This window comes from Glycine soja, chromosome 19, assembly GCF_004193775.1.
Source record: "Glycine soja cultivar W05 chromosome 19, ASM419377v2, whole genome shotgun sequence".
Classification (NCBI taxonomy): domain Eukaryota; kingdom Viridiplantae; phylum Streptophyta; class Magnoliopsida; order Fabales; family Fabaceae; genus Glycine; species Glycine soja.
In genome coordinates, this window is record NC_041020.1 from 48,058,034 (window position 1) to 48,071,531 (window position 13,498).

A 13,498-nucleotide genomic window follows, 5' to 3' on the forward strand; every position below is an offset into this window, starting at 1 on the left:
CGCAAAAATATCTTCTAGTTCTTCTTCCCCATGTCCAAGCCAAGGCATCTCGAAGTTTCTTCCGATATATCTATCTATCTTTACCCCACGAATGAGAAGATTTTTTTTTCTCTCTCCTCTTCGCCGCTACATAAAGTCTTTCCTCTGCCTCATTATTTTACTCTTGTCTCCCCAGCATTCATATTAATATCATGCCCTTCTTCTGCATCCAAACCTTCATTTTGTAGTGGGTGGGGGTTTCTCATTTCTCTGCCGTTCGATGGATCGGGAAGGAGGATCCAACGGCGGATCTTGCTACTACTCCGTTCTCGGGATTCGTAGGGACGCCTCCTTCTCTGATATTCGCACTGCCTACCGCAAACTCGCTATGGTAAAGTAGTATACGCCACCGTTTCATTCTTTTCCTCTTTTTTTTTTATTTATTTATACTAATTAATTCCTGATTTTTCGAAAAAAAAAATAAAATTGGGCCGGGCTGAGAAGAGGTGGCACCCGGACAAGTGGGCTCAGAATCCTGCAACCGCTGGCGAAGCCAAGCGGCGGTTTCAGCAAATCCAAGAAGCCTACTCAGGTTACCTTGCAAATTGCATCATCATTTTAATTAGTATTGTTTAAATTGCTGCAAAATTTGATTAATTAGTAGTAATGTTTTGGATTGGGTAGCAGTTCTCTCCGATCAGTCTAAAAGGTCAATGTACGATGCGGGGCTCTACGATCCTTTGGAGGAAGAAGACCAAGTCCGTAAAGTTTTTTCATTTCAGTTTTTTAATTACTATTTTTATTGTAATTTAAGCAAAAAAAAATGTTTTTTTTTTTTTTTAAATGAGCAGGACTTTTGTGACTTCATGCAAGAGATGATCTCAATGATGAACAATGTGAAAGACGAGGTAGTGATTATGATGATGGGTTTTGTTTTTGCTTTTGGGAAAAGAATAAATGGAATGTATCGTAGGTAAAATGTGTTTGATTGTGATTGTAGGGGGACAGTTTGGAGGACCTACAGAGGATGTTCGTGGAGATGGTGGGGGAAGATCATGGCCATGGGATCGGCTTTGACTTGAACCAGGATCAGACGGCTGGGAAGCGAGGACGCGTAAATGGATCAAAGGGCAACGCGCCCAAGCGCAGCAACTCCCGCAGTTAGTGCGCCGTACTGAATCCGTCTTGTAATTTTCTTACTTGACATTGGATGATGATTGAAATGAAAATCCTTTTGGTGGGATTAAATTAAATTTGCTGAACAACTACTAGTACATTAGTAATGCTCTTTCTTAGTTATGGAACAATACAATACACCAAGTGCAACTGTGCAAATTGTGCTTTGCATTCTAGTACTGCCCTTGGGGCTGCTTCTTTTTTTTTTTTTTTTTTCTTTTTTCCTGCCAAAAATATAATACTAATTCAGATCAGATGATTAACATTTTCTTGCCGGATTTTGTGTTTTCCCAATGCCACGCCAGAACAAAAGGATGACACGTGTACGACATGCAACATGCAACACCATTGAATTAAAAGTACGGTTGTCGGTCGAAGATAAAAAATAACATACTAGAATCTTTTGTTTTATTTTAGACTATAGTTTATTATTTATAAAATTAGTTAAAATAATAATAATATAAAAAGTCTTTCAATTTGTTGGTGTAATTGAATTATTTTTTTTGGTGGTAATAAAAGGCAAATGTTAAATACTACCTGAATTTCATTGGTTAAGGAAATTAAAATAAAAATATTTTTAGTAAAGGAATTTTTACATTTTTTTTTATAAAAATTAAATATATTTTTTAATTCTTTAATTAATGTTCTCATGTCTATAGTTAACAAGATCCCTAGTAAAATGGTTACTCTAAGTAAGGGATGTTGATCCAACGGTTAAATAGGATGATTTAGTGGCTTAGAGTGAGTAAAATCTTCTGTTGCTATTATGCATGTATTTGGCGTGTCTTTCCTCTGCAGTGTGAACAGTTGTGCAAGTGTACGAGAGAGAAAGAGAGGGGTGATCCTGGGGACCGTTGTGCAAGGTTTATAAAAATATTTCTAATTGGTATATTTCTTTGGGGAAAGTTATCAAAGGGAGTAGTTCGTTTTATAATTTACTAAATGCAAGTAAATTTTGAATCAATACTTAAATACTTAAATACGAATAAGTTGTAAGATTTTTTACTAACTGATAATAAGTTATAAAAAGATAGACAATTTTAGTTTTCTTTTGTATAGAAGTCATAAAAAATGTACTGTTTCTGTTTTTTTTTTTAAATTTTTATAAGAAACCGTAAAATAATTAATAATTTAAAAGTCATTTAATTTTTTAATTATTTATTTGAAGTCATGAAATGTTATACGACTTCAAAAGTCATCTTAAATTTTTTATTTTAAAATTATTTTTTAACGACTTTAAATTAGTTTTAATTTATTATTTTATTTAATATTTTTATAAGATGATAGTTTGAGATATTTTTTTTAACTAGTTGTGATGGTGGTCCAAGGAAAGTAAAAAAGAAAACATTGAAAATATATAATTAAGAAAGTGAGAAGGTTGAGAGTCCTATTTTCCAAATTTTATATAATGTTTTTTTTTTCGTATGTTTTCTGATTTGATTAGATGTAATGACACATGCCAAAAGGAAAGCAATCACATTGACAATAACCGCTCAATATGAACTCTCTCACATGTGACAATGCCATCATATATAGGAGTATTTTTTTTAGTAGTGAGGCTAACTAACGCGACTCTTCATAAGAAACTAAGTAGACAATTATATTCGATAAAGTATTTGTCAATAACAAAAATTATTCCAAACTACTACTGATAAACAACTTTTTTATATCCAGTATTTTTTTACTAGAAAAAGAAATCCAATTAAATTGAGTGCTAAAGTGCTTACCCGAGGAGTAGAAAAAGCTGTAGGCAGCAATAAACATTGGTTTCTTTGTGGGCCATAATTGAACAGTCCAAGTAGTGGAGTGGGGGCCAGGCCCAATGCAGAGAAGAAGAATATTGTTGGTAGCCGTACGAAAGATTTCCTCGAATTAAATAAAAGCAACTTTTTCCCTCAGCCTTTAAATTCAAAAAAACCAGTGGCATTTCCGCAAATGCACGCCGATCCGGGTCCACTTCTGCTTCTGTCCCCAATTCAATAAACCCTCACTTTTCAAACTCCCAAACAATACAACCCCCAAACCCTCTTCACTTTCATTCACTCCGTTGCCATCTCAAACCCGAATCCAAATCCAAATCCAACACGATGTCGTATCGACCTTCCGCCAACGCCAGGACCGAGGTTCGGCGGAACCGCTACAAGGTCGCCGTGGACGCCGATGAAGGTCGCCGGCGCCGAGAGGATACCATGGTGGAGATCCGAAAGAACCGTAGGGAAGAGAGTTTGCTGAAGAAGAGACGCGAGGGTCTCCAATCCCAGCAGATTCCTTCGTCACTTCACTCTACTGTAATTGAGAAGAAGGTCAATTCCTATCATCTTTCAGTAACTGTTTTCTTTCACTATTTTTTTTTTAAATACCTTGTCTAAATTCAATTTCTAATAATAAAAATCTTCATCTCACTGCGCCAACTTAGACAACTGATTAGGTTATAGGACCTATCTGGTTTTTGAGTTTATGTTGAAAGGATTATAGTCGTTGGTGACGAAATGTGTGATAAATCATGTTCTCTTTATCTTGCTCTGTACTTGTGTACTCACCTATAAAGTTTGATTGTTATTATGTTGGATTTGCGAGAATTGGAAATAGGTTAAAGCTTATTGAAACCGTAGTTTATTTTCTACCTTGCTGCAGTTGGAACACCTTCCAGCCATGGTTACTGGTGTTTTCACCGATGACAATAACATGCAGTTTGAGGCCACAACTCAGTTTCGGAAGTTGCTTTCGATTGGTTAGATATTTTGTCTATGGCGTTTTTCGTTATTTTTTAATTTATGGTTCTGAATGTGAAACGATGTTTGATGAATTCCGTTTATCTCCTACCAGAACGTAGCCCACCTATCGAGGAGGTTATTCAAGCTGGTGTAGTTCCACGCTTTGTTGAGTTCTTGATGAGGGAAGATTTTCCACAGCTGCAGGTTTGTTATCTGCCTTGTTTACTTTATTTAATCGATATATTTATCTTTGCTTATTTATTTCCTTGACTTTGTTTAATGTTTGTTGTAGTTTGAGGCAGCTTGGGCTTTGACAAATATAGCTTCTGGAACTTCTGAAAACACCAAGGTGGTAATTGATCATGGTGCTGTCCCAATTTTTGTAAAGCTCCTTGGTTCACCCAATGATGATGTCCGTGAACAGGTACATTTCGTGTACCTTATCATATATTTGTTTATCAATAAAAATTATACACATTCTTAAAATGAGAACAGATTACTCTTTATGTTGTTTAACCAGAAAATGTGTTTGTTTATGTTGATTTTGGTGTTGGATGATATGCTATTTGCTGGTATAATGATATGATGTTTGTATGTTTGTGCAAGTGGGGTGAATTTAGTGCCTGCTTCAAGTGTTGTTATTTTTAAAGTTTTAGTTGACACTATGCATAAGAAGGATGACAGTACCTAGCAGTTGCAGTTATATTTCATTTAAAGATTAACATTTTTTCTGTGTTTTGGGGACAATCAGGCTGTTTGGGCATTAGGAAATGTTGCCGGAGATTCACCCAGATGCCGTGATCTTGTTCTCGGTGATGGAGCTTTGCTTCCTCTACTGGCACAATTGAATGAGCATGCCAAGCTTTCTATGCTAAGAAATGCTACCTGGACACTATCGAATTTCTGCAGGGGGAAACCACAGCCTGCTTTTGATCAGGTATGAAGTTATCTGTTATGCATTGCATGGTCTAAATATTGAAGTTTTGGCACCTTCCTTCGTCTTTTTATTCTTCATTTTGATATAGAATAAAATATTTCTTGTGTTTATATAGAAATATTAGGAAATTGTAGTGTGTTGTCATTTTTTTTTTCCTGTGGCAATTATAGTTGATTAAATTTTATGATTTTATCATTTGCTCATAATGGCCATAATATTCAACAAGTAATAGGCACACTTCACTCTTGTAAATCACACTACACTGAATAGAAAACTTGTAGAACTAATTATTGACTCTATCATTGGTTTTCTATGATGCACATATGCGGTATGTGTATTGGATATGTATATGATAAGGTTATTCTTAACATATATTGGATGTGCTATGTGACATGTGTAGGATATTATATGTACAAGAAATTCATAACAAGCCTTTTTTTCATTTTGCTCTCCTTAATTTTTTTCCTGTTCATGTCCCTATTATTATTTTTGAGTCCTTCACCTTATAGTTTCAGTCCCTATAATGTTGTAGATTTTTTTTATATAGGTCCCTCTTATATTGGAAGATTTTCATTTTAGTCTTTGTTATCCTATTTCAGTTAACCACACTATCACTCAACCCCAGTAAACTCTTGATGTTAAGGACTAAAGAAAAATTAATAGGGATGCAAATAGATTTTTTTTTTTTTTTAAGATCAAAGTGAAAATAGTCCTATATATTATAGGGACTAAAGGTTATTTAAGCCAACATAATAAATATAATTGCTTTGCAAGTTGAAACTAAGAGTGTGCTTCTTGTACATTACAAAATAGAAATTATGAATGATTGTCATCATAAATCACTGGTTATTTCCTACAAACAGGAGTAGCATTAATATCATTCCCTCCTTGAGCATCATTCATAAGGATAACTTCCATGTGTGGTTCATCAAAAGATAATGTTTCTATCTTATTCAGATTTCTATTTCTCATCTCTGGCCACATCAAATTTTCTTAACTTTTTTAAATCTTGAATACTTCATAGATATGTATTGGTAAAGTATTCAAGAATAGCGGTATTAGATACGTATCTCATGCTGATATGTGAAGCTAATGCAAGTTGTTTTTCCCAGTTTTTATTTGCTGGCTCTGTTTTGACTGAGGATTGATTGATTTTTATCCTTCTTTTTTACAGGTAAAGCCTGCACTTCCTGCTCTTGCCAGTCTTATCCAGTCAACTGATGAAGAAGTATTGACTGACGCTTGTTGGGCACTTTCATATCTTTCTGACGGTACAAATGACAAAATTCAAGGTGTAATTGAAGCTGGTGTTTGTAGCCGGCTTGTTGAGCTTCTATTGTGAGTACTATGAATGCAAATATGGATGTGCAGAAATATACGTATTGTCAAATTCTAAATATTATTCTACTCTTCTTCAGGCACCCTTCCCCTTCAGTGCTTATTCCTGCTCTTCGTACCGTTGGAAATATTGTTACTGGAGATGATTTGCAGACAGAGGTATTAAGTTCACGAGTTTCTCAGGGCTTGTTTTTTAGATTCTTAATATACAGGTTACTATATGTCTCTAGCTAATCTGTGTTAACGGATATCGTAATAGTGATAGGAACCAAAATAGATATAAGAAACGCAAGATTTTATTGAATTAAATGGAAAGAATAGAAAATATGAGATCTCTCTCCTCCAAGGGTTCCCCCTCGCAAAGGATTTGTCATTTCAGAAAGAGCAAAACCCAACTCTCAAATCATACAAGATGAATGCCTCTTCCCTTGTGTCCTCCTATTTATTTGCCTCACAAATCCCTTCCAACTAACTAGCTACAATAGTTGTCCTAGCTAACTTCCTAACTCCTGACAAACTGGTATTAATCATGAAACAGAAATGAACTCACGGAGGAAATTTCATTCACAAAGGAGAAAAATACTGCTGAAAAACAAAGAAATAGCATAATAGAATAAATGAAGATATATCAATCCCCAGATTAAACCTCCCTCCAATTCACACATCCTTTTCTGCCTCTACTATTTCCCACCACCCCATCCCTACCCATGTTTTTTTTTTGTCTCCCTTCACTGCACATTTCTCTTGTCCAATACCTTGCTTCTTTGTGCACATTCTGTTACACTCTTCCACTCCCTCTACCGTTTCCTCCTTATGCCTGGCAGCTTTACCTGTCCCACCTTCTAATAAAGACATAATTTCCCTTCATCTAACACTTACCAGCAGCAGTATATGTTACTAAAATGGCATTGTTAACTTTTCTGTCAAAGTCGTAGGTGTTTAGTGCCTTATGAAATTATTACATGTTAATAAGTCCTAGGTCCTTTCAAGACTAGTAATATTTTCTTTGATTCCTTTTAATATGCTCAGTGCCAAAGTGAAATACTATTGCTACAGCCAAAGATCAGGCCAGAACCTTTTTTCAGACTGACTTGGCTAGTTAACCATGCAGAAAATGGATTTTTTTTTTCTTGAGTACAATATAGTCAATTCCTTTGCTTATTTTTCTTCAGAGACTCTATCATTGTGCGGAATATATGTATGTTTCTGCTTGGACTAGCTAAAAGTGTATAGACATGCATGCACACTCACGGAATTTTTGTTTGTTTGTGTTGTTGTTGTACTTTATTGCTTAGGTTATCATCAACCATCAAGCTCTTTCACGTCTTCTGAATCTCTTGACTAATAATTATAAAAAAAGCATAAAGAAGGAAGCATGCTGGACCATATCAAACATCACAGCTGGGAACAAAAAGCAGATTCAGGTATAGATTATTTTAGGGGTCTTCATTGTGTTGTATTTGTCCATCAGATGTAGTTAAATTTTGATGTGTTATCTTTGTGTTTGAACTTAAAATCTTAAATTATATTTCTCTTTAATTTCTGACAATCTACAGGATGTAATTGAGGCTAGTATAATTGCTCCTTTAGTCCATTTGCTTCAAAATGCTGAGTTTGATATCAAGAAAGAGGCTGCTTGGGCAATCTCAAATGCTACTTCGGGTGGATCTCATGAACAAATCAAGTATGGAGAGATCCTTGTGCTTAGAATGTTTCCTTGAGATTTTATTGGGGTTATAGTTTGTGTTCTTTGAAGAGGTTTTGAATCTTTTTCCTTGGTTGACAGGTTCCTGGTAAGTCAAGGGTGTATTAAGCCCTTGTGTGATCTTCTCATATGTCCTGATCCTAGGATTGTGACAGTTTGTTTGGAAGGGCTTGAAAACATCTTGAAGGTAGGTGAAGCTGAGAAAAATGTTAGCAATACTGATGGTGTGAATCTATATGCTCAAATGATTGATGATGCTGAGGGGTTGGAGAAAATCGAGAACCTCCAGAGTCATGATAACACTGAGATTTATGAAAAGGCAGTGAAAATTCTTGAGACATACTGGATGGAGGAAGACGATGAGACTATGCCGCCAGGGGATGCTTCTCAATCAGGGTTCAACTTTGGTGGCGCTCAACCTCCTGCTGTGCCTTCTGGTGGATTCAACTTCAATTAGAAGGTATCCATGCTTTACTAAGATAACATGTTTTATTTGGCTTTGTTACATTTTCTCTGCAATTTTTTTATTTGAAATAGCAATGTTTGGCAGTTTGTATTCTGTGCTTTCCTTTATCGTGTGGACATTATTTTGAATTTTGTTAACTGCAGGAGCTTTGGCTGGTCTATCAGTAAAGTGACTAAAGTCCTCCAGTTTGACAGTCCAACAGTTGGGGGTCAAGTCAATGTCCTTGGGTCCTACAAGGTCCAGCCTTGGTAAATAGAGGGTGGCTGGACCGGCTTGGGTTTTTGAAATGGCTGGTTTTACGTACATCACGGGGACAGATGGGTTGTGGCTTGATTTTCTTGGCCACATAAAGAGTTATATTTATATATACTAGAGTTTGCTTTCTGCCAAGTGATCATTCCGAGTGATTTGGCTTTTATAAAATTGTTGTTGAGTTTTGTGATTTTTTCTGTCATAGATTGGAATCAGGAAGTACCATTTGTGATTCTGGATGTTTTGGGCGAAATACCAAATGCTACTATCTTTGCTTCATATTAATAGTTACAAGGTGGAATTTTTCTTTTACCCTTCCTTTGTAAGTTTTTTGAAGTTTACCGTGAAGTTCTATTCATTATGTTCTTCAGGTGAGGTCAGGTTCGTAGTGTAATGTTTTACTAATCTGGTCTGGGAAGAAGTCTTACACAGAAGATAGTATGCAACTATGTCTTTTGTTCTCGGGCATTGTATTTTGTTGCACTGTGGGATTTTCTCTTCCACTTTGTTATCTCTTTCATGCATTTTATCATATGCGCTCAATTATTATTGTCAGGTTTCCGTTATTTACATTTTCATTGAACGTTGCTTCTTGTGGCCTTCGGCTTCGAGTGTTTTAATGTTGCGTATGGAACTTATAAAAGGATAGTCAAACTTTTTTTGCTGTCAAGAAAAACTGTAAGATTCAATTTCTAACATCTGGTATTCCTTTGTGTATTTATGCTTGTAGAACAAAACATGTAGAATCTGGTTTGTTAGTATTAGTAAAGTAATGATACATAAATTATTTTTCATTTTAAATATCTCACCAACATTTTTTTATTTTTTTCTATCTCTTTTTTTATCATATCATAAATTTTATCATACCTATATTTTTTTCTCTCTCTAGGTGTTGTATAACACATAAGGTGATTATTAGACATTTTCCTTAGTAGTTTGTTTGTGTCTATCACTTCTGAAATCTCTCTAATTAGAGAATTGACCATAACAAAGTTGAAAAATAAAGATGAATTACCTTCTTGTAAAATTGTGCTAATTCGATTGAGAAATGGTTTATGTAAGCCATTTGGTTGTAGGAAATCTGTGCCTTCAAATCTGTTTAGTTAATGTTTAGATTTTAAGAGTTTATTAAAACTTACTTGAGTAATCGGAAAGAGCGCTGATCTACTCCCCCTGCTCCCCGACCCCTTTTAATTTTGCTTTGATTAATTAATCAGGTGTATGGGTTTTGGTATTCCGATTCTGTTTAATGTTTTGTTTGAATAATTTTTAAATTATTTACCGTTCTCTTAAAATTTAATTATGTAAAGCTAATTTCAATATATTTGAATTATTGGACTATTGGAATCTTTTTAAATTCAATTCAATTGCTTAAGTTGTGCAAATTAATTTTATACATGCAAATATGCAATAACCGTTACTGTTTGTACTTGAGAATTTTGATGTCCTTTATTAAATGTATCTAGTCAACCCCTTGCCTTAGGTTTAGCACCGGCGTAGGCAAAATCGTTCTGGACCCGTATCTTGCTGTGTTGACTGTTGATTGATTGAGCTAATGACAGAATTTTTACTACCAAATATCAATCACTGGGCAGGAGATATCGTACCCTCGCAATATACTAATTCCTTTTATAAAATTTCGTACTCCATTGTCTAGAGGCTCTTTGCGAATGTATGGGGGAGGGATATTGTACGCAGCCTTACCCTTGCATATGCAAAGAGGCTGTTTCCGGATTCGAACCCATGACCAACAAGTTACCAAAGCACAACTTTACCGCTGCATCAGGGCTCGTCCTCCATAAATAGCTAAAATCGCAAGGTGTTGATAAAATTAATTTAAATGAATGTTATTTTGTAGAATTTTTTTTATTAAAATTGATTTTGAAATTCATATTTTTTAAATACTGTTTGTTTCTTTAAAATCAAAATAAATTTTAAACATGTAATTAACAAAATGAGTTTTAACGTCTACATATTCTCTTTTTTTTCTATTATAATTAGCTATTTTGTTATATAATTAGCAAATTAAAAATAAATAGACTTGTAGTAATTTATTCATTTCAAGTTGATTATATATATCTTAACACACCTAATTATTACTATGTTGAAACAAACTAGTATAATGATTCGTGCATATGTATGTTTTAACCATAAACCTTTGTTTTAGTAATAGGCAAAGCCGGTTAGGAACTAACACAGAGATCTACTTCCTCTTTAAATAACTTTTGGTTGGATCTTGATGATCAATAGTGTGCTTTTAAGATTTTAAGATATTGGTTAAGAAATTAGAAAAATTATAAAAAAATCATAAATAATACAATTTTGCATATTTTAAAAAAAATATATATATTTTTTAATTTCTTAAGCGATACTCAAAGACATTGGTTATCATGTTTTCTTAACTTTTTAATCTATTTATCGTGTAATGAGCTATGAAGCACGGACACTTCAGCCCCTTGTCGTGTCCGGTGTCCGACACGCGTCCGTGTCAGTGTCCATTATAGGTGTCCATGTGTCTGTGTCCGTGTCGTATCCGGTGTCCGTGTCTATGTTGGTGCTTCATAGGTAATGAGAGCCACTATGTCTAGCGGCTTCAGCAGCACTGTTACGTTAGGGCGCCATCGCACCACTTGACACATTTATCCCAACGTTCGATTATTTTTCATTTCAATTCGGTCTCCGTTACTCAGCCGAAGTGGAGTAGATAAGGACAAATGGCAATAGTAGCAAAGAAAATGATAATGTATAGCAACTGATAAGATCCTTTTATGATTAATCATACCATACATAGTAATCGCAAACATCCTCAAGCTTTCATGATTAACGAAATCTCATCTCTAAGATATGGTTATACATACATAAATTAGGTGTTGCAATGGATATCCTTCTATTAAGCTAATTTTTTAAAGTATTATTCCTAGCAAGCACATACAAGGGTCTTGAAATTTCCATTTTCGCCTGTGGCAGTGTGAGTAGGGGAAGCAGACACGTCACACGGACACGTGGCAGGGTTGCCACTGCATTTTACGAAACGAGAATGGGCATTTCGGTCATTGCGTAGGGTAGTACTAGGGTTTTTGGGGTACATTCACATAGTCGGTTGTTGTTGCTCCAATTTCTTATTTTGGTGCATGCGAGTGAGGGGCTTTGTAAATTAATTTGTTCTAGTAATAGTACGGTAGCTAATAGTAGTATTTCTGTGATTGGTGTTGCAGATTGATCAAGTGAATATAATATTGGTAATGATGGATCTGAAGGAATGGTCATCATCTTCTGAGGAATTGAATGTGAACAGGAAATGTTGCGCTGATTGCAAAACCACCAAGACCCCACTCTGGAGAGGAGGACCAGCTGGACCCAAGGTTCAATTCCAATCAGCACCCATTTCTATTTCATTAAATCATATATGGGCTCAATTGTTTAATTATTTTTGGTTTATGCAGACTCTATGCAACGCTTGTGGAATTAGGTATCGGAAGAGAAGGGCATGTTGGAGGAAGGGAGAGTTGAAGAAACAGAAACAGAAACAGAAACAGAGGTGGAAGATGCTGGGGGAAGAGGAACAAGCGGCGGTGTGTTTGATGGCCCTGTCCTGTGGTTTTGTTTTCGCTTGAGCATTCCTTAATTTAGCTCATTCGAGGTAACCTAAGACAATCCTTTTTGATGTCGTACGTATAGTATAGCTAACCCTTTTGGGAGTTGTAAAGCTCAAAATGTGAAACGTAGTGTAGCCTTTGTTTCTTTTTAGGCTTTTCCCCTTTCTTTGTTTATAGAGGATGATATGATATTATAGGTTCAGTTAGTTAGTGATGTAAGTATTTCAGATTAATGGGTGATTATTACAATATAGTGTTCTCTGTTCCTTTGTTCGATTCTCTTTCCCTTTTCCCCCTCTAATTCTGTGCGTTCACGACGATTATTGTTGTTTAACCACTTGAGTGATCAATAATGACTTAATTATAAACTGAGAATGTTGATGCAAGGATCTTTCAAGATTTTTGGTCATCCATTCGGACCATTACCTTTTTTTCTTCTTCTTAATTATCGATTGAGCACTCTGCACTCGTGTTTCGTTTGTATTAACCAACAGGGAAAAGGATTCTTCTGGATAACGATAAATTTAAAGTAATATTAGAATTGTTAATGAGACATTAATGAGATAATAAACCGTTTGTATTTTATTAAAATTAGAGTTAAATGTTAGTTATTTGTTGGTAGATTATCATGTAAGAAACAAAGCACTTTATTCTTATATTAAAATTAGAGATAAAGTTAGTTATTCTTATGCTTAAAATTAGAAGGAACTTGCTTATTAGTGTGGTATGGATATTATCTCTAAAGCTGATAAAATGAATTGGAATAGTCCTGTTGAATGAAATGTAAGATTTTAACTCAAAATTTTTAGCTATATTCAATCACGGTCCAATGCAAATTAAGCACGCAAAAACCTGTTAAAAGCCCATGAAATTGGCCTTTCACCGTGCTTGGGTTTCATTATTAGGTCTCAATTATATCTGTATTTTTTGTTGATCTGGTCCATTATAGCCTTGCAATCCACATTAATGTGGGTCGAATATCAGGCCCAAAAATAAAAAAGGAATGAAGCAACCATAGGTCACAAACACATATCAGGCCCAAAAGTGTTTTTTTGCGCCCAACTAGCTGAATTTTCTGGCTCTGCAGGGTCTGAAGCCACTCCTGCGGTCTGTTTAATGCCCACATTTGGAAGGGATATTGTAGAAAAGTAGAAAGAAGTTTGTTAGCAACACTTTGTAAAGCAACAAACATCAACAACCATCTCAAGCAACGCATATTCTCACATGATTCTTTTTTCAGAAGAAACGCACATGATTTCTTACCAATAGATCCTATGAGACCAAAACAGTTTTAAAGTATACACATCTTTTACTTAAACCGGAATGAAAGAGAAC

At 35.1% G+C, this 13,498-nt stretch overlaps 3 protein-coding genes across 4 annotated transcripts; all 3 read left to right on the forward strand.

Moving 5' to 3' along the window:
- The first annotated feature begins 36 nt into the window (after nucleotides 1-36).
- LOC114397926 (chaperone protein DnaJ-like) lies at nucleotides 37-1,418 on the forward strand. 2 transcript variants are annotated; one of them, XM_028359991.1, is made up of 5 exons: nucleotides 37-370; nucleotides 484-571; nucleotides 664-737; nucleotides 831-887; nucleotides 980-1,418. In XM_028359991.1, exons 1-5 carry the CDS (start codon nucleotides 260-262, stop codon nucleotides 1,142-1,144), a joined length of 495 nt encoding a protein of 164 aa, XP_028215792.1. In that variant the 5' UTR covers nucleotides 37-259; the 3' UTR covers nucleotides 1,145-1,418. The 2 variants fall into 2 exon arrangements, with proteins under 2 accessions (XP_028215792.1, XP_028215793.1); XM_028359992.1 differs by having other exon boundaries at nucleotides 667-737; nucleotides 980-1,409.
- Nucleotides 1,419-3,069: 1,651 nt separating this feature from the next.
- Nucleotides 3,070-9,035, forward strand: LOC114400211 (importin subunit alpha-2-like). Its single transcript, XM_028362548.1, has 11 exons — nucleotides 3,070-3,458; nucleotides 3,790-3,886; nucleotides 3,982-4,073; nucleotides 4,162-4,293; nucleotides 4,621-4,806; nucleotides 5,981-6,144; nucleotides 6,225-6,303; nucleotides 7,440-7,568; nucleotides 7,701-7,828; nucleotides 7,931-8,309; nucleotides 8,459-9,035. The coding sequence occupies exons 1-10, from the start codon at nucleotides 3,243-3,245 to the stop codon at nucleotides 8,304-8,306; spliced, it is 1,599 nt and encodes a 532-aa protein (XP_028218349.1). The 5' UTR covers nucleotides 3,070-3,242; the 3' UTR covers nucleotides 8,307-8,309; nucleotides 8,459-9,035.
- A 2,627-nt stretch (nucleotides 9,036-11,662) lies between these two features.
- Nucleotides 11,663-12,437, forward strand: LOC114399534 (GATA transcription factor 17-like). The gene is made up of 2 exons (XM_028361732.1): nucleotides 11,663-11,929; nucleotides 12,011-12,437. The coding sequence occupies exons 1-2, from the start codon at nucleotides 11,810-11,812 to the stop codon at nucleotides 12,179-12,181; spliced, it is 291 nt and encodes a 96-aa protein (XP_028217533.1). The 5' UTR covers nucleotides 11,663-11,809; the 3' UTR covers nucleotides 12,182-12,437.
- The last annotated feature ends 1,061 nt before the right edge of the window (nucleotides 12,438-13,498 follow it).

Bases quoted from the DNA above. Each gene is read 5' to 3' on its own strand.
- LOC114400211 (XM_028362548.1), top strand. From the start codon at position 3,243: ATGTCGTATCGACCTTCCGCCAACGCCAGGACCGAGGTTCGGCGGAAC. The intron at 4,074-4,161 runs GTTTGTTATCTG...TGTTTGTTGTAG, and splicing joins AAGATTTTCCACAGCTGCAG to TTTGAGGCAGCTTGGGCTTT. The intron at 6,304-7,439 runs GTATTAAGTTCA...TTTATTGCTTAG, and splicing joins GAGATGATTTGCAGACAGAG to GTTATCATCAACCATCAAGC.
- LOC114399534 (XM_028361732.1), top strand. From the start codon at position 11,810: ATGATGGATCTGAAGGAATGGTCATCATCTTCTGAGGAATTGAATGTG. The intron at 11,930-12,010 runs GTTCAATTCCAA...TGGTTTATGCAG, and splicing joins GAGGACCAGCTGGACCCAAG to ACTCTATGCAACGCTTGTGG.
- LOC114397926 (XM_028359991.1), top strand. From the start codon at position 260: ATGGATCGGGAAGGAGGATCCAACGGCGGATCTTGCTACTACTCCGTT. The intron at 572-663 runs GTTACCTTGCAA...TGGATTGGGTAG, and splicing joins AATCCAAGAAGCCTACTCAG to CAGTTCTCTCCGATCAGTCT. The intron at 738-830 runs GTCCGTAAAGTT...TTAAATGAGCAG, and splicing joins CTTTGGAGGAAGAAGACCAA to GACTTTTGTGACTTCATGCA.